Below are 20300 nucleotides of genomic sequence, written 5' to 3' on the forward strand. Positions count from 1 at the left end.
AAACTTAGAGTGTCACTCTTTCCTATTATTTTTAATGGATCCTGATTCAGAGCATGTGTGGGCTGTGCAATTATCGCTTGGCTGCACTGTACAATACTCTCTCTGATGTCTTATACACACTGAATCCAAAAGGCATCCCAAGGACAAGGAAGGGTTCTTGTGCTTCACTGCACCTCATCTACATCTTCACAAGAGTCCATTGTTTCCTCTTTGCCTCCTGTAACTCAATGCATTTTCTGGATGTTTTTGAGAAAATATTTACCAATTTGCTTTTAATGGTGCACTACTCCCAGTATTGGGGCAGAGAATGCTGTGTACATCCCTGGTGTAATCTTAACTGATCAAAAACATTCTCTTCACCCACATATCTGATTCCTCCTTTCTACTCCATACTCTCCAGCACACAATCCAGATACCAGAATGGCTCATGCTGTCCAGTCACAAAAGATGCCCAGTCCTCCTTAGCCAAGGATATACCATATTTCATTTAACTATAGTATCAACAAATAATAATTATAAGTTTGATTTTTTTTAATTATTAGGGAATGACATTAATGGCAAGGGGTGAAGCTTTAACTGAGGTAGAATCAATTCAGCAAACTTCTTCAAGTAGCCATTAAATGCTTGCATTTCACTAAATAAGATTCAGAAACAGGGTCCTACCCCAGGAGCTCTTATAGTCTAGAAAAAAGAGGCTATCTATAAACACACTCATAAAATAAAATCAGTGCCAGCATGTTCTTATTTTCTGGTAGGAATGAAAAACCAGGAGTGAAAGTGGAGGAAACAAGTTTCATTACCGCCGCTTTTAAATCAACACACTTTTATTTCTATCATAAAATATTCACTGTACCATGACTTTCTGAGTATTTTTAAAGAAGAAAAAATAGATCCAAGAATATATACAGTATTTTTGCATTGAAGAAACTTACCCTAAGTAATTCTGCCCATTTTTTAATAGATGGGGAAATTGGGGTCCAATGAATTTCAGTTTCTTACCTGTGGTCAGAAAGGGCATTCTCAGCCAAGCCACATCAAGAACCAAAGCTTCTGGCTATGTGGCCATGTACTTTCTTCTATATACCCGATAGACTTCACTCTGAATCTCTGAACTTCCCCTAAGACCTATGTGTTTTATAAGTTCTCTGCTGCTTCCTACAAGTACATAGCCCAAACATTCTATTTATTTCTGGGAATAAAGCCAAAGCATTTCAGAGATTGAAAGGAACTTAAATAAAAATTTTCTCCAGTCACTTTCAATTTTATCAAATAGAAAATGTGAACATAATAAGACCCAAGATGTGTCCAAAGGCACAGGTAAGGAGATAATAGTCCCACGCCGAGCTCCAGGGTCCACCTAGCCACGTGACCCTCCTGCTTGGGGAAGTAACTTCCCTGTCTTCACTCACTCTTGTCTATCCTGGTCATCATGTCTAGGGTAATTCTAATATTCATTTCTGGTAACATTTTATCCTCATTCCTTAACTTCCAGGATTATTACAGTGCAAGTAAACTGGGCTATTTCCTCCTAGAGCAATTTATATACCAGAATAAAGATAGAGCTAAGGAATAATATCTTACATTCTCCTTCTCAGCTAAGCATAGAAAAAAAAATAATCCATTCTATTTTATCAGCATGGAAAAATCAAAGAACACAGCTGATTTGACACCAACAAAATGAAGTTTGCAATATCCAAAATGTTCTAAAGGGGGTATCAAATATTATTTGTATTTTTTAAACTATCTCTCTCTCTCTCTCTCCTGCCCATATAACAAGAATTGCATTTTTTCTATAATTTCTGTAAATATCCAAACCTATTCTTAAAACTCCTTTTGGTTCATTCATGCATATAAGAGTTAAGGTTTCATTCCCTAGGTCCAATCCCATCTTACACCTACATTCACTTTGCTCTGATCATCTTCACTGCCTTGCCCTTGCACAAGTGGACAAAAGGTTTTATTCTTGCTGTCATCTAAACACCTTGCTGAGCTCCACTGAGGCCAAAAAGAATAAGTGGGTTCAATTGCTTTGATTTGCCTGCATAAATTTGGCCTTATCAAACAAACAAGAGAACCCCAGGAACAAAAAAATACGTGGGCTGGGGATTTAGCTCAGTGCCACCATGACTACTTCTCAAGCATGCAGTCCTGAGCTTGTTCCTTGATATGAAAAACAATGACAACAACAAAAGTAGAGGGGGTTGACGTAGGTGAGAAGACATATCCAGCAAATAAAGCTCAAAATAAACAAAAAAACAAACCAAGAAAGATGGCTCAAAAGAAGTAAGAATAATGCTAAAAGGCTTATTATTTGTCAAGCAAAAAGATGGTACAGGATAACAAGTAGGGAAATCCTGACTGCTAAATCCACTGGTGAGCCTTTAGAGAAAAAAGGCTGAATTCAAAAGAGTGAGCTGCCCTTCCTGCTCCCAAGATCCTGTTGGAGGAGTGAGGATTTAGAATGCCAAGAAGGAAATTTAGGAACGTTTTCAATGGTTAGAGGTCCAGCCCTGGTTCTCTGAGATCTAGTCCTGTCTCTCTAGGTGACTTTCCAGAAGGTCAGGTCTTTTCTTGAAAAAGAAAGACTAGACTAAATTTTTAAGAACCCTTCACATCTAAAATTCAGTGAGTTTGTGGGCTTCTAATGTCCTGTAAAACAAGCTTCAGGACCATTTTAGTGTTGAACAGAAAGAAATGTGATTCCATTTCCATTATACAGTAAATGTCTGGAGAAGGCAGTCCAGGGTCCAGCAAAGAAAAGGGATGAGAGTCAGACAGAGTTGAGTGACAGTTTGGTGGGACACCTTGTCACCTTGATGACCCTGGATATGGTATTTGGTCCTACTGAGCTTCAGTTTCCCTTCTACAGAACAAAGAAAATACCATATGTGTCTTGAGATTGTTTGGCATCAGACCTATTATAAGTTTTCAAAAAATTTAGGTGCCCATTCCTTCTCCTTTACTAGAAGCTACTTTGTGCTGTACGCAACAAGAATGGCCTGCTGGTAAACTGATCATTTGTAATGCAGATTATACTCATGAAAGGTTAACAAAGTATCTGATTTATTGAGAATAAAACTTTTCATCGTCCTACTTCTGCAAACAAATGTTGATGCTTTTGTTCTGATTCTGTAACTAAGATTTAAGCTGCTAAGAAATTAGGTTTATATTTTATTCCAAGTAACATTGGTTGTGTGTGTGTGTGTGTGTGTGTGTATGTGTTCATTCAAACATAACTCCTAGTTGTAATGCATTGTTGGCCAAACTATTACTATTTAAATGTTTTAAATTTAATTTTTTATGTCCTACATTGTCTGAGTAGTGCTGCTTTATAAGCTTCTGACTTTGGCTGAGTTTGGGAGTATTTATGACTCTATCATATGTAACATAAACATCAATCTACTTTCTTATTTCTTTGCAAATTCAATTATTTCTAATTACATAAAGTCATCATTGATCAAGTAAACATAAAAAATAATATAGGAGAGTTTAATCTCTTAAATAAGCTTGTAGACTTCAAGGAATAATTGAGTGTTATAGTATTTAATAGAAGGAGACATCTTTGTTGTTGATAACTGGGCACAAGTTAAAGGAAAATGTCTAAATTCCATCATGTTATATACTGATTTGGTTCAAATTGAAAATATTTGGATTCTATTTTCATCCCCCACCCACTTCTGCTGCTCTCTGCAGGCTTGGAAATGGTTTTTGGGCCCTGTGGTCGTGTATGCATGTGAAAGAATAATTAGGTTCTGGCGATTTCAACAAGAAGTTGTCATTATCAAGGTATGCGTGTAGCTTTATGTCTGAATAAAAGCCTGAGTGTAGATGAAAATTTTTTATTAGCCCAAGTTTTTAATTTGCCATTTTTATTGCAGAACTGTCTGTAATTTAGAGGCTCATCTTCTGTTCTAATAATTGCTTGTATCCTGAGCATCTTTTAGTGTGACTAATTTTACTGAAGATGGGGATCAGGGCTCCAGACTGGTACACAGAATTCTGATAAAGGTTTATATTACAGCACTGGAATTATCTGTATTTCTCTTTTTTCTGGTTTTTCACTAGAGGAAAAAGCAGGAAGAGTAAGAATGTTTTATATTGGTCTATCTTCTTTTACCACATAAAGACATGGATTTTGCAAGCATACAAATAGTTCACAAGTAGTTTCAAACATGTACACTTTCACCTGAGATTACTGAGTGAAAACAAGAACACAGTCACAAGATTCAGAACAAGAGGGGTGCAAGGAGATTCAAGAGCATATATAGCCCTCTAAACCTGTGAGTGGAGCCACATGGATAGTATTTCCCACTCTTACTATTCATCCTCACCGCTCTTTAATTTTTAACCTCGTGCTGAAGGATAGGAACGGATAGACCAAGAAAACATAACCAGAAAACTGAAAAGGCACAAAATACTCTATCCCACTAGTTTGTTTAAACTTCTTAGAGAAGTTTCTCTGCTAACCAAAACTATATTGCTTTGCTAATACAACTTTAACAGAATACTACATCCCCTTGGCTGTCTTCAGGAAAGGAGATGTAAGGAATTAATATTTCTGATTTAAATGTTTTTCACATTCTTATATTTTAAGTTACACACCAAAGGACGTCAGGTGCTACCAAAAACTCAGATGGTAAAATTCATGGAAACTTCTAGGACTGTTACTAAGGAGACCATTTAGAGTCTCAGAACAAATAACAGGGAAGAGGGGAACTAATGATGAAAAGGCTATGAAATGCTCTTCTCAATGGCAAGGTACTGTCCTAACTATCAATATACTAGATTTTGTCCTTGTGCTTCTTGCCCCAAAAGAGAACATAAAGGACCTAGAAAGACTTTGTCAGAAAACAAGACAGAAATCTTCCAAGGAGAAAATGAGAGTTCTTTCCTGGCATAAGCAGCAAGTTATAAACTCAAGTCTAGAACCCTTGCAGGATGCTTCCTTACATCTACAACTAAAGCCTAGACAGGACACAAGACTCAACTAAAGCAAAAGCAAAACAAACAAATTAATAAAATATTTCAGAGTGAGTTGAAAGATTACTTTTTTCACTCAGCATAAATAAATGTCCATGTTAATTCACAAGGGATTGAGAAAAGATACAGATAATTGACAAATGAGACAAACTTTTCCTAGATTTTTTTAAATGGGGAGCTAATGTGGTGAGCCATTTAAAATTTTAAGCATGGTATATGATATGCATACATGCCAATTTGTATTTTCTTGGAACTGGTAAACTGTGCAGTGGGAAGCCTGGTGTTTTGAGATGCAGAGTCACATGCTGGACACCACATTGCTCCTGCCCAAATCTCAGCCATAACACTCAAAATAATAAACTTCATTCTTGTTTAATTGCAAACCCAGACAATAAAAAGCATGACAAATATCATTGGCAACTAATAGCCAATAGTCTAAGTAAATCGTACTATCAAAAAAGCTGAGCCGGGGATTTAGCTCAGTGATTCTGCCACCTGCCTCACAAGTGCAAGGACCCGAGTTCAATCCCTAGCACCAAAAAAAAGCTAATTTAAAAAATGTTAGATGGATTGAAACCAGTCTTCATTTCTTATTCCTTCACTTGAGTTAAGAAACAAATGACTGTCCTGCTGTAATTTAGGTGGTAAGTCACCCATCTGCAGTCCTGGAACTTCACATGAAAAAGCGTGACTTCAAGATGGCACCAGGGCAATACATCCTCCTCCAGTGCCCAGTCATCTCACCACTGGAATGGCATCCGTTTACCCTCACTTCTGCGCCCCAGGAGGACTTCTTCAGTGTGCACATCCGAGCAACAGGAGACTGGACAGAAGCTTTATTTAAAGCCTTCAGAGCAGAGGGACAAGTCTTCCAGGTGCCCTGTAGCCTGCCAAGGTTAGAGTCTGTGTCTCTTTTATGTCTCAATCACAAGACTACAAACAGTAAAGTATTTTAATGCATCAACATGCTACCAAATTTGGTAATATCTTTATGTTAGGATATAAGTTTGAGTCCATTTTATAAAATCTGAGAATCTACATAAAAAGTATAATTTAGGAGACTTCCAGGAGAAGCAAGTACATTTCGGTTTAAAAAAATAAAAATGTTCAGCACAAGTAGGCGATGATCCAGAAAGAAGGAACATTTTGCTTTCTCAATTCCAAAAGCATCTCTTGTCTAATTATACACTGCCTGCCATGAGTCAGGCAACTCTAAAAACTCTTTTGTATCACAGCCTGAGGTTTGCAGACGATGTTTGTTATAGTTTGTCTCTGGAAGAAGGATTTTATGTTCCAGTTATGTCCAATTTCAGGGCCCACTCTGCTCCTGTATGACCTTACCTTAATGGATTCTTTACCTCCACAATGCTATTTCCAAGCAAAGACACATTCTAAGGTCCTGGGATTAAGACTCCAACACTTCAACTGGGGGATACTCTTCAACCCATAGCACCCCCATAGTCAGAAAACCCTGAGCACAGGACAGAAGTTCCAGTAGAAATTACGGCTCCTGGCTCTTTTTAATAAATAATGACAGAGGGTCAATTCCTATCACTATTCCAGATTACTCCTAATTTTTAAAGAATTTGATATTTCAAAAAAAATACCAAGAGATTCCTATGTCTGCCATCCTCGGAGGGCAACATCTGCTACCCAGGGAAAACACAGTATTGACATCTTTGAAATAAAAGTTTCTGGGAGTAGCCACTCTTCTTCTGCTTGTGTATCTCCAGGGACTGGTACAGTGTCCGACACATAGCGGATACAGAGTAAAGATAAAGTAGTAGAAAATATGAATTTTGGATGCAATAGGGCTTCTTTAGTTAATTTAATTTGGCAAACATTTATTGGTAACAAGTACCATTATAAATTTAAGGCACAGAATCTAATCAGGTCCAGGCATAATAGTGCACATCTGTAAACCCAGCACTCTGGGAGATTGATGAAGAAAGATTGCAAGTTCCAGCCCAGCCTCGGGTATGGTATCAAGCAGGCATAAACATCATCTGTGCAGACTAGGACCCCAAATTGATGATAACATCTGACTGCTCAAGTAAGAATAATTTCTCTTTTTTATGATGGAGAACATAGCAGATATAAGGAATGTAACAGAAGTCCAAAGTTCAGCATGCAGTGCAAATGTGTAAAATTAGGAATAAAGTACGTGTACACACACACATGCGCACACAGAGTCTTACTGCTTCCCTGGTCTCTACCCTCTCCTTGGTATTGCCAAGATCCACACCTTCCATCTGTTTGCTAGCCTGGCTTCTGCTGTGCGTGCATACAGCTATTAAGTGTGTCAGACACCCTTCCCTTCACAATCCAGCTAGTGCTTCAGTATCGCCCCAGGGATTCCAGGTACTTCTCAGCAGTCAGTATGCTTTCTGTCTGTGAAGTGCATTATCCAAAGGGAAGCTCGGCAAGCTCTGTTCCCCTGGATCTTCTAGGTACTCATCTGCTCCTTCACTGATGTCATATTTGCACACAATTCCTTCTCTTCCTTTCCCCCTTCCTTCCATCTCTTGATCCCCTTCCCATTTGAAAGGGATCTATTTCCCTACTTCCTATTACCTCTCTTTTATTTTGCTCTTATTTATACTTTGAGTTTCTTGGATAAGAGAAGCCAGGTGATGTTTAAGCTCATGGGTCTGATTTTTTTCACTTGACTCTATGGTCTCAAGGTGCATCCACACATTCTTGTTTTCAAGTTTATGCAGCTGTGCCCCTTGATTCCCATCCCAAGTTTCTATTGTTTTTCAGAACCAGGAATGGAGCCCAAGTCCTCACTAATGCTAGGCAAGTGCTGTATCACTGAGCTACACCCGCTAATAATGCAGGTTAGATTCATCTCTCTCTCCAGTGTCCATGTGCCCTGCTGGCTCCTGGTATATGCTTAGCAACATCCCACCCCCCACTCCATTAACCTGCCAGTCAGGATCCTCTCCCTGAGCTGAAAACCACTGACTCTTCTAACCATCACTTCCATTGTCATTTCTGTGGGGCATGTGACAAAATTGCATGTATTTATCATGTATGACATGATTTTTGAAGTAAATCTACATCACATGTATGTGTATATTATGTTAAACCTAGCTAGAAAATAATGATATTGCCTCACATAGTTAACATTTTTGTGATCAGAGCTCGTAAAATCCATTCGGTCTGCACTTTCGAAGATTACAATATGTTATCATTAACTACAGTCACCCTGCTCTACATATAGATCTCCTGAACTTCTTCCTCCCATCTAATTGAAATTATGTATCCTTTGGACTTCATTCCTACACACACACTTCCCTTCTAACCACCCCCATTTCAAAATGCCCTCCAAGCTCATCCATGTAGCACAAAAGACAATTTCCTTCTTTTTTCTTTTTCAGGCTGAATAGTGTCCTATTGGGTAAATATACCACATTTTCTTTATCTTTTCATTCATTGGTGGCCAGCCTTCTCATGTTTCATACTCTCTGAGCCTGCTAACCTCAGTGCCTTTGCCACTGCTGTTGTGTCACCCAGAATGCTGTCCCCAGCTCTCCACTCAGATTTCCTTCTAGGGAGGCTTTCTTTTTCCTCCTAATATGAAATGACCTCCAGCCATCACTCAATGGGCACATTTCCTTGTGCCTCACACAGGCCCCAGCACATAGTAGGCATTTAGTGTATACTTATGGAAAGATTTTTAAAAAGAGACCCTGGAAAAATGCAGCTTTCTCTATTTTGTTAAATTCATTTGCCCTCCATCTGTACAAATGTGCAGGCAAAGCTTCAAAATACTCCCAAGTGAAATACATAAGTCACACATGTGTAAATACCAAATAGTTTCTCTGGTGTGAAAAACTATAATAGTACATAAGATCCTAATGAGATAACTGACAATGTGAAATAGGAAGAAAAGGGCTAAAGGTGTAGGGGACGTGGGATGGGTAGGGGAAATGTTATAAGGGAAAAGAAAAAAATACGAAAATGAAAATAAAGTGTTTATAAATGGTGGGGGAAGGAGGGAGTGGAGGGAGGGCAGGGATAAGGGGGAAAATTGAGAACCAAGACCTGTCATGTAAAGGTACAAGATCCCAATAATGAATATAACTGTACTATATACCTAAAATGTACCAATAAACTAAAAAAAATGTATCTTATAAAAAAATGAAAAAAATAAATAAAAACTAGAATTTCTTCTTTTAAGTTTTCAACATACAAAAGATCAGAACTTAATTAGACTGGCTTGGATGATTTTACAGTCCAGCATTGTTTCAGTTTAGTATTGAATTAGCAATATTAGTGAGAGCACCATGTCTTTTCACTGCTCTGGACCTAGAAAGGATTAATACTATCCTAGAATCCAAGAAAAAAGTGGTGAGTGAGAAGCCAGAAGAAGAAAGCCTAGGGAAAGAGTAAGGGAACATCTTTCTCCAAGCCTAGGAAAAGAGAACAATGTGAGGTCTTTTAAAAGACTACACCTTGTACAGTGAAATGAAGGAAATTTTCAGCACTGTCACTCAAGTATCCAGCAATTCAACCTGCTACCCAAAGACAGGATGGTTTGCATTCGAAGTCCAACTTCATGTATGACCAGGGAAATGTATGAAATGCCTCGACTCAGTTTCCCACTCTGTACAATGAAGGTGACAGTAACAGTACGCAAAGCTAGGTTTATGATTAACCATAATATTTCATATAAAAGGCCTAGCATGATGCATACAGAGCACTTGCTAAGCACTCAAAAAAAGTTAGCTACATCTTCAAAAAGATGTGCATACTTTCAGTCCCAAAACAGTGGAAGGCTAAAACAAGAGGATCACAATATGGAGTCCACCCTTAGCAAGATCTTCTCTCAAAAGAAAAAGTTTTTTAAAAGACCTGGGGATGTAGCACAGTGTGAAGACCCTGGGTTCAATCTCCAGTAACATGCGCGCGCGCACACACACACACACACACACACACACACACACACACACACTAACTAACTACAAATATTGCTGGTAAATAAGAAAGTTCACATGCCCCACAGAAATGACAACGGAAGTGATGGTTAGAAGAGTCAGTGGTTTTCAGTTCAGGGAGAGGATCCTGACTGGCAGGTTAATGGAGTGGGGGGTGGGATGTTGCTAAGCATATACCAGGAGCCAGCAGGGCACATGGACACTGGAGAGAGAGATGAATCTAACCTGCATTATTAGCGGGTGTAGCTCAGTGATACAGCACTTGCCTAGCATTAGTGAGGACTTGGGCTCCATTCCTGGTTCTGAAAAACAATAGAAACTTGGGATGGGAATCAAGGGGCACAGCTGCATAAACTTGAAAACAAGAATGTGTGGATGCACCTTGAGACCATAGAGTCAAGTGAAAAAAATCAGACCCATGAGCTTAAACATCACCTGGCTTCTCTTATCCAAGAAACTCAAAGTATAAATAAGAGCAAAATAAAAGAGAGGTAATAGGAAGTAGGGAAATAGATCCCTTTCAAATGGGAAGGGGATCAAGAGATGGAAGGAAGGGGAAAGGAAAAGGAAAGGGGTGAAAAAAGAAGTGAGATATATTATGTACATGTACTAACTCCCCACAAGGAATGCAATCATGATGTATTGTAAGCATGTAACAAGGTTAAAAAATAAAAACCGAAAAAAATGTGCAAAGGAAACCATTTCTGACTGTGAGAGGTCTTAAGAAATGGGGAAATTTGTCCCTCAAAAGAGTAACAGGGTGTTATGACAGCTAGGAGCAACTAGACGCCCGGGATACGGGAAAGGAGGAGTATGCAGAATGCGTTTCTCAGGAAGGCAAAAGGTGAGAGCTGTCAGGAGACAGATTTCAGTCAAATGTGAAAAAAATCATCTCAAGTTCACAACTGCAGAAACAGATCGAGATGCTCTACAGCTTAGCATGAGAATATGATCTATTATCAGAGAGGTGGAAGGAAGGATACTCAATCTCAAATGTGTCAAAATTTATTATATATTTTGGTGATCTTTAGGGTTCAATTCTTCTTTGGATTTAATTGATAGGATTTTGAAATTGGTGTCAAATAAATGCCAAATATAACTGATCATAAAAATAATCAACAATAAGACATTTTAGTCTGAGAGCAGGTTTTTTTTCTACCTCTTCCTTTCATTTTCATTTATCCAATTATTTATAAAATAATCTACATTGGGCTAAGTTCTAACCTTTTCTAGTTAATGACCTTTTATTTTTATTCTTCCATTTCCATATATCAATATGTAATAAAGCCTCATTAATTAAGATTAACAGGATGAGAGTCAATGTGAATTATTAGGAAGTCTCAAATACAGAATATTTTAAAATAAATCCAATTGAACTTTCAGGAACACACAATAAAGCCCAAACAGGCCACCTCTGGTGCCTTCTACAGATGCTCCTTAGGGAATGATTATGAATAACTTAGAAACATTTCTTTAGCGTATCTTTGTTCATATGTAAATGTGTACTTTTGGAATGGTTGAGGTTATTTAATAGTCTACTGACTGAAATTTTTTTAAATATTCCTTTTACAATTGATTTAACAAATTGTTATTGAGAAGCTCCACACTAGGTGATTTGGAAGATGTTAAGAGGTGATCAATGACAGGCCAGACTTCTACTGCCATAGACCTGAGAGCCCAATGATGGAAGCAAAAATAAATCAGATCATATGCACACACACACACACACACACACACACACACAGCACGTGCACGCGCACACTATGATGAGGCATATAGAGGAAGGATACATTGTATAAATTATACAAGGGGATTTAACCTAGTCTAAGGAGTCCAAAAGAATTTTCCCAGGAAAAAATGATTGAATGGGATTTAATGGAAAGGTAACTATTAACCATTAAGTGAATAAGGGAGAATGGGAGCAGAGTATTCCAAGTGGAAAGATTATCACATGCAAAGACCCTGTGGCAGAAGGCACTACTGTGTGTTTAGGCAATAAAAGAGAAACCAATGTAAGGAACTGGTGATGAGACACAGAGAACTATCCAGGGGCCAGTCCATGAAAGATCATTTTATTTATTCAAGAAATATGCTTTCACTGAATAAAAATTTGCTAAACAAAAAGCATCTTGCCATTCCAGGCTGGCAGTGGATGGGCCATTCGGGGCCACTCTGACAGACGTGTTCCACTATCCTGTGAGTGTGTGCATTGCAGCAGGGATTGGAGTCACTCCCTTTGCCTCACTTCTAAAATCTATCTGGTATAAATGCAACGAGTCACCGAGCCAGCTGAAGCTGAGCAAGGTATGGAAAAATCATTAGTTCACCCTTCCATGAGTAAAAGGTTCAGTGTCCTTATATCTATCATCTGCCAATTCTTGGGGAGGATTTTAATTAACTATGAGGGATAAACTCAAGGGTCCTTAACTATACTTATGTTTTTAAAAATCTCCATTCGGCATCACATTTATGAGAAGGGTTATGTCTAATCTTGTTAAAGATAACAAGACATAAATTTTATTGCTTCGCTGCCATTACAGGACATGTAATTGCTCATCTCAATAAAATATGGACAGACTACAAATGGTGATGTGACTGGGCTAGAATTTGGGACATTAATAGGCAGCCTTCCTCTTAGTCTCTTTTAATAAATACCATGGTTACAAACATGCAATCCTATCTCTTTCTTGCATAGCCACTATTGGAATACATTGACCTGCTTAAACTGGTATTGCTTTCCTTCTCTGAAGCTCTCTTTTGTCATTTTATGCATGTTCTCTAACTAAATCTCTTCCTTCTTTCGTCCTTTCTAGAGTCTCCATCCCATGCTGTGACTCTGTAGGGATGAAAGGAACTTTCTTTCCATGCCTTGAAGTTTTTATAATTTGAGTGTGTAAAACAGAAACAATCAGATTAGCAGAAAAAAAGGCATAGAGATTTATTAATTTGGAAGCAAATGAAAGCCACACAAAGTATGAAACTCAAAGAAAGGCTAGATGGGTGAAATTGAAATTCTCTTTTCTTAAGAGAGAATGGAGTGGAGGATACAAGCAATTTAGAGAACAGTAAATAAGTTCCTAGAGGAGGTGAATGGGCCCAGGTCCTTCTGGTTCCTTCCATGACATGAGCAACACAGAGTGGACATGATACCTCCAATCTCCCAGAGCCCTACTATGATCTGTGATCTTGTAGGAGCCTGGGGTCTCCGGTCAGAGACTCTGCACTTGACTTCTACTCTCCCCAAAGAATCTACCTGATTCTGCCCTCACCAGTGCATCAGTTCACCCCTAACAGTCCATCCCCAATAGGGAGTTTTAACAACAAATAATACAAATGACATGGGAATACAGTTGCACTGTTCAAATGTGGATATAATCCTATAAGCATTAATTATATCTTCCAAAGATAAATAGATTACCAGTACTAGTACTAATACAAATACCATCCTAGATTTTTCAAGTATTTATTACCCACCAGGTAATGAGCTGGGCAATTTACATACCCTATCTCACACCATGTTTTTAAGGTACATGCCATTTTTATTCCCATTTTATGATGAGAAAACCAAAGCCAATCACAAAACAAATAGGAATGATGGGAACATCTTATTGAATTATAATAATAATTCATTCAGATAAAGCTCCCGACCCCTATTTTACAATGAAAAACCTCAAACAGAGAGCTAGTTAGTGAATACTAGAGCTAGAATTTGAGTCTAAGTCCTTCTGGTTCCAAATCCCATCTCTTTTCCTCTACACACAGCAAGTATAACAAGGCAAACAGAACAGCTACTGTTTTATATTTCTGAACCTAAGGGCAAGGCATTGTTATGGTTTATGATGACTTCTCAGACAACTCAAGCGCTTCCCTTCCTCTTGCTGTTTACCAAGGAAAATCCTCTTATAGAGGCAGATCACAGCTTCATGGTTTTCATTACATTCAAGATCACGTCACATTCCAGAGATGGTGGGGGCAGTGTGTCTCACTTTCACCTACTTCTTAACGATATTTTTTCAGCACCTACTGTGTGCCAGGCTCTCTCATACTGACAGGAAAAGTCTCTTGCACCCAAATTACAACTGAAGTTGTACCTAACTTACAGCAGCCTTTCCTTTTTCTCAACCTCCATTGCTTCTTGGCATTCTCCTGTTACATCATTTACCTTTATTTCTGGTATTGGGATTCACCAAATATTTCATTTCCCTTAGCAGATTGGGAGGTCCCTGGAAATGGTTTCTCTGGACATCTTCATTAGTGGATATATATGAGCTGGGGGGCCACTGAGTCAGGTCCAGGGAGCATGGTCCTGATTTCCACTTCAAAGCTGCTTCATGAAAGAAGTGAGGTTTTCATGCTATTGAAATTTTAAACTGAGAATTATACTTAAGATCCAATTCTTGAGAGTCCACATGCAGGAGAACAACTTTAAGAAGTTTCTCTTTTTTGAACCAACTCTGTGTGTGTGTGTGTGTGTGTGCACACACATGCGCACGCGCAGCCATCATTGGGCTCATGTAACTAATATTTTGGGGGCCACTCACATGCTTTTGAGATATAAATACTACTTCCACTAAATTGCCTGCATCTATATAATTTTGAAAGTACAGCAGAGCACAGTAGTACATATTTATCTAGCAGCTTGTTCACAATTTCACGTCTGGGCTACAGTTTTCAGATTGCTATGTTTTGTAACAAGAAAGACAGGAAAACATCATAGGAGTCTAGAGCTGGAATTTTAAGTGTAGATGGTTAACTGTAATTCAGTAAGGTTTTCTCTTCCATATATGAAGTACCGTTTGGCATTAAGGCATACCTTTTACACACCATTCTCCAGCTGCAAGTCTATACACATGTGCAAACACACACACACACACACACACACACACACACACACACACGCCCCAAACTTTTCTCAGTGCTTACTTTTGCAAACAGTATATTCTTTGTAAACAATATATTCCTCTCCTTTGCTTATAATTCTAAGTAAAATGCAGGCACATTCCCAAAGAGACACCAGCTGTTTCTTTGGGGTCATAAGCAGCACTTTCTACTTGAACTTGATGTTTTGGAGGGGAAGGTTATTGGTACATTTTAAATATACATAATGAAAAACTTGTCATAGAGAACTTGTGCCTGTACATGATGCGTCTTACTTCTTCTTTTGTTCCCATTCCCCTTCCCTCCCTTCAACTGCTTTTTTCCCTTCCGCATTTACAAAAGCTTTGTTCCATTTTTTCCCTTCTATTCTCTTTTCTTCTCTTGTCCTTCCTTCTTCCTCCTCCCCCTTCCCTTGTTCACCTTTTCATTTGAACATTTTCTTCCCCTTTCCCAAAAATCTGTTGTACATTTTGGTCCTTATTTACACTTTCAGTTTCTCACACCAGAGAAACAATGCAGTATTTAAACATGTGTGTCCAATTTATTTCAGTTAGGAGTATAAGTCTGATGTTTTAAAATTTCTTTGTTTCTTTTTTTAAGATAAAGGAGGGGTGGGGAGAGAAATGGAGAAAAGTGGTCAGGGAGAGACCCCTGAAAAAGCAAAATTACAGTTAAGTGTAAAGATGGCTTGCTGGGAACAAAGTGGAAAAAAGTTGTAATACATTAGAGGGATATTTTCAACACAGAAGTAAGAGGCAGATGAGCATAGTGTGCCCCTGTGGAGGGGGAGGGAGGGGTGCAGGTGGGAGATAAGTCTCTGATGCAGCTCAGAGGAAGCCAAGTGCTGAGGGGTATAAATGCCCTGTAGCAATCAAAGTCCTCCAACTCCTACCTAACGTGTATGATTAATTCTACATCACACTCAATTTGTGAAAAGAGCTCCTGAAAAAAATTAGGACAGTTTGCTTGTGCAAACTGTCAAAATGATGAATGAAATAGGTGTATATGAATGGGACGGGAGGAGGAAGATTGCTGACATAAATATATTGGCTTACACATTTTAGTTCTCCCTAATATCACAGCCATGTAGACGGAACTGAGGGAATGGGTAACTGGAAGATTCAGTTCATTTTCTTAATGCATATGTAATCTTCAGACTACAATAAAATAGATTATAGAAAAACTGAGATAATCTGATTTATCCATAAATTGTCTCTCTTCATCAACTCAATAATAGATAATGGTGATAATGGGTATTTATAGTGTGTCCCATGCAAAATAGCCTTTGGGTTCTTAACCTAATATAATAAACAGATAATTCAAATAAAAAGACAGCACAAGCCAGTGGGGAACAAGAAGAAAGAGGCCAAGAAAGACAAAAATCCATACTCTACTTAAAGATATTAATAAAACAAAGACGAGCCTGCTCTCTTTTCTAATGAATGAAAAATGCATTTAATTTAATCTGTTTAGTTTCAGAAATTATTTACTTTCATTTTCTCTCACACGGGAGCTCTGGCCACCCCTGGAATTGATCATCTCTCCTAACCACCCAGAGCTGTAATCAATTGAGCTGGGTGGCATGAGGCCATGCCCACATCTCCTGAAGACACATGGGCTCCCTTCTTTCATTAGACATGTCAAAAGACTTTAGCACCCCACTAGGCTTCACCAGTACATTGTGGGGGAGTACCAAGGTTAATATTTTTAATATTTTAGCTTATTAAGCACACAAACCATACATGAGTTCAGTCTCCTTGTAAAAGATCCAAATAAACACACACAGTCAAAAATCCCCTTTCATTCACTTACTCCCCACACTAACCATTGCCCCAAAGAGCACCCCCAGGAAGCAGATCAGTGGGTCTTTGTCCACCTGTGTTCAATACATTCACACAAATACATAGTACACCCACGCAAGGTGTAACTGTCAAGTTTGATTATATCAACTTGATTAGCTTTAAAGCTGCCTACGGGATTGGTTGAGTATACTTCTGAGTATTTCTGGATGGGTCACAGAGGCATGACCTAGGGTACTCTCTCTGGTCCCTTGCCCCTTCCCTTTGACAGTGTTCCCCTGTTCTGCTTCTCAGCCTTATTTCACCATGCCCTTCACTATGCCCTTCCACTATGATGTTTCTGCAGTGGAGGCAGCCTACCATGGACTGAATCCCCTGAAATAATGAGCCAAATTAAATTTCTTCTCCTTTAAAATGTGAATGTTTGGTATTGCGTCCCAGCAACAAGAAAGCTGACTAATTCACAGAGGGTGTTATTTTTACATAAATGTGTGTATGCATATGTGCCATGAAAAGAGAGAGGATGTGCATTTTGACATAGACTCTCTGAGCTATTGAACAATTCTTACAGCCCAGACTTTGGGGAAGTATGAAAATTAGACACTCAAGAGACAAGCTCAACACTGTGTCACTGAAAACTAAGTCTTCTGAGATGGACATGAACGAATGGATCACATGGTTAGTGCTTGGGAATAACAAAACAGTAAAGGCCTGTGCCAGGTCACACAAGTAGAGAACCCCAATGCAGAGTCCTAGAGCAGCCTTCTAAATTGTTTACACATTCACTATATGTATAGGAATGTGGGATTACTTTTGTTACTATGAAAGTTCAGAACTTTCATTATTTTAATGCAGATGATTTCTGCTTAGTAAAAATTTTTGAAGTAACCTTAGGTATATTGGCCTAATATTGCCTGCAGGATTCTGAAAGCTATGCTTCACACTGGGAGCTGATTTTAAGATTTGTTTTATTTTGGGAGACTCAGGTGGGGATAGGGTTGGAAGCACAGATCACAGAGGAGTAGCCTATTGTTTGAAACACTTTGTCTGCCATTGACCAGATCCTTTTTATGGGGTGAAATGCAGAGGTGGATCTCTTATGTCACTTCACAGCAAGTGACCTCTACCATTAGAGAGAAGGAAGTCAAAGTAAATACTCTTTTTTTCTGTTCAAAGTGTTTTTTTAAATTTTCTTTTCTTCCTGAAGCATGTCTACTAGGCCTATCCATATTTCTTCCATAGTCTGTGGTACCCAAACCATCATAACTGACCTACAAGTCAGTTATGAAGGGAAAAACACACAAAGCCATTACAAGGAAGCAAAGGTATAAAGGCTTGGCAAACCCTTAGAGTGCTTGCACACAGCTATGCCAAAGAAATTAAGGACAGAAATAATTTCTATTTGAAAAGAGAATGAGTGTAGAAAAAGCTAAGTTGTGGACACTTTTCAAGAACAGAAGGTTGGGAAAGGTTTTCTTTTAAAGCAAATGCTTTGGTTTATTATACATATATAAATGTATCTGAGGGATGTTCCCCAAAGGGTGGGAAATAAAAGAAAGTAAATCAGTGTTTTTGTTCTTCACCAAATGCCAGCTTTCATGTTCTAAAATAAGACAGCTTACAGGGGACAGGAAAGAGGGACAGGTGCTAGGTGAGCAGGGGAGTAAATTCGGTGAATAGAATTTAGTCAACAGATTTTTCACCTCCTAGAGAGCAAAGCAAGGCAAAGTGGGAGCCACCAAGGCACCCAGATACTTATTTAGATTAAGTGCCTCATAAAGTGAAAAGAGGAAAGGCAGTGGTATTCACTGCCCACATAGACATCAAATCAGGTGCTTCTCAGCTTCTGTTCTTTCTCCCTTGCCTCCCACACTTTCTAGTCTATTCTCAACATAGCAGCCAGAGAGAACAGATCTGGCTGCTGGCCTGGCCTGGGATCATGACCCACCTCTCTAGGCACCCAGTCGTGCCTTCGGTCTCATGCAGTTCTGCAGTATCTGGGCTTCCCCAGTCTCCCATCTCCTCTCCTGCATCCCAGGCTGCTCACCTCCAGCACTGGGCTCCAACCACACCAACCTCCTGACTCTTCCTAAAGAGGTCCAGTTGAGCTCTTCCAGTCTTCCTTCCTACCCTCTGCAGAGCTCCACCACAGCCATGTGGCTCTCTCACCACTTCTAGATTTTGCTCACGTCCCTCCCTCAGTGATGACTCCATAGTCATTCTACTTACTACTGTGACCCTTCCCAGCCTGCCTGATGTTTGATGTTTCTCACCATCTGACCTAGTCTACAGTTTAGTATTTGTTTATCATTTTTCTTCTCCCTCTGAAATACAAAGTACAGGATGGGGTGGGGGAGGGGCTTCTTCCATTTTTATTGTTCCAGAACACAGAACTGTAAATAGTTTTACAGGAAATATTCAACAGAGATTTTTTTTTGAGCCGGTGAATGAGTGGATGACAAAACTACACTGTACAAGTGGGATTCTCTGGAGTTCCCAAGAGGGAATCACTGACTCAGTTCTACACTGAAAGCCAACTGCCATTTGACCATTTGATACAGCTATATCTTTCCTTAGTATATTCTCAAAAGAATTAAAAACATTATACTACAGTGATACCTAAATACCCAAATTTATAGCAGTGCAATTCACAACAGCTGAGCCTTACAAACAGTTTAGAAGCCCATCAACAGATGAAGGGATAAGGAAAATGTAGTATATATGCACACAGTGGAATATTATTCATCCATAAAGAAGAGTAAAATTATGTCATTTGCAGAAAAATGGATGGAACTTAAGACCATTATCCAAAGTGAAACAAGTTAGACACCATAAGTTAAATATTTCATGTTTTCTCTTGTATGCGAAACCGAGAATATTAATTTATTAAAGGAAAGGCAATGGGAAACTAGAAAGTATACTCTCAGAGACAGGGAGAGTGAGTAGGTGGAGGGAGGAGGAAATGAAGAGAAAGGGAAAAGGGATTGAAAATGACTAAAACTATGCTTCCAATAATTCTCAAAAAAAACTCACTATTCTATATTACATTCACTTAAAAGAATGCTTCAGTGAATGCTCTTCTCTATTTGTTATAATACCGTAGTCTTTGCCCAACATCTGTTTATAAAATAAATACAAGTTAAAATAAGATTGAAAGAAAAAAGTCTGCTGCCTGAAGGAGCTACATACCTGGATCTCTAGAAATCAGTGAGAGGTAAGAGAAGGGAAGCAGTTCTTTTGGGATGTAATCATGCTTAAGGACTGAGACATTATTTGTCCTGGAGTTAATATCTTAAGTACCCTTTGGAACAGGAGCTGTCCAGCAAATAACACCTTCTAATTCTTGAGAAAAAGTTCTCATCCTCACCAGCTTTTCTCTTCCTATTATTATAACTTCCTGCCTAAACCTAAAGGGACTAGGCATGATGTTCAGCCTTGAAATACATCCTGTGATTTTCTTTTCCTCATGAATTTTATCTATTAATTAAATCTTCTCTATAAATCTGATTGTATGAGTGTGAACTTGCAAGCTTGCTAGCAGAGAGGGAGGGAAGAGTGCACTGACTATTGGAGGAGATGTTTTTCAGGTGGAACCATAAAAGGAAGCACCTGGCTTTGACACCAGTCCCCATAGATGTTGGTAAACTCCAGAGATGTCTCTTTGGGGAGAAGGTATAGGGAGAACAAAAAAAAAAAAAAA

The 20300-nt window shown here is 38.8% G+C and overlaps 1 protein-coding gene across 1 annotated transcript in view; it reads left to right on the plus strand.

Annotated features, from left to right (window-relative positions):
- Nucleotides 1–20300, plus strand: part of Nox3 (NADPH oxidase 3) — a 55211-nt gene that overhangs the window by 19426 nt on the left and 15485 nt on the right. The window contains exons 8-10 of the mRNA XM_010625205.2: nt 3694–3786; nt 5622–5875; nt 12065–12227. Of these exons, the coding sequence (XP_010623507.1) occupies nt 3694–3786; nt 5622–5875; nt 12065–12227 (510 nt within the window). The remainder of the gene's footprint in view (nt 1–3693; nt 3787–5621; nt 5876–12064; nt 12228–20300) is intronic.

The sequence above is a fragment of the Fukomys damarensis genome, unplaced genomic scaffold, assembly GCF_012274545.1.
Source record: "Fukomys damarensis isolate Sample0158 unplaced genomic scaffold, DMR_v1.0_HiC HiC_scaffold_14, whole genome shotgun sequence".
NCBI classification, from domain to species: Eukaryota; Metazoa; Chordata; class Mammalia; order Rodentia; family Bathyergidae; genus Fukomys; species Fukomys damarensis.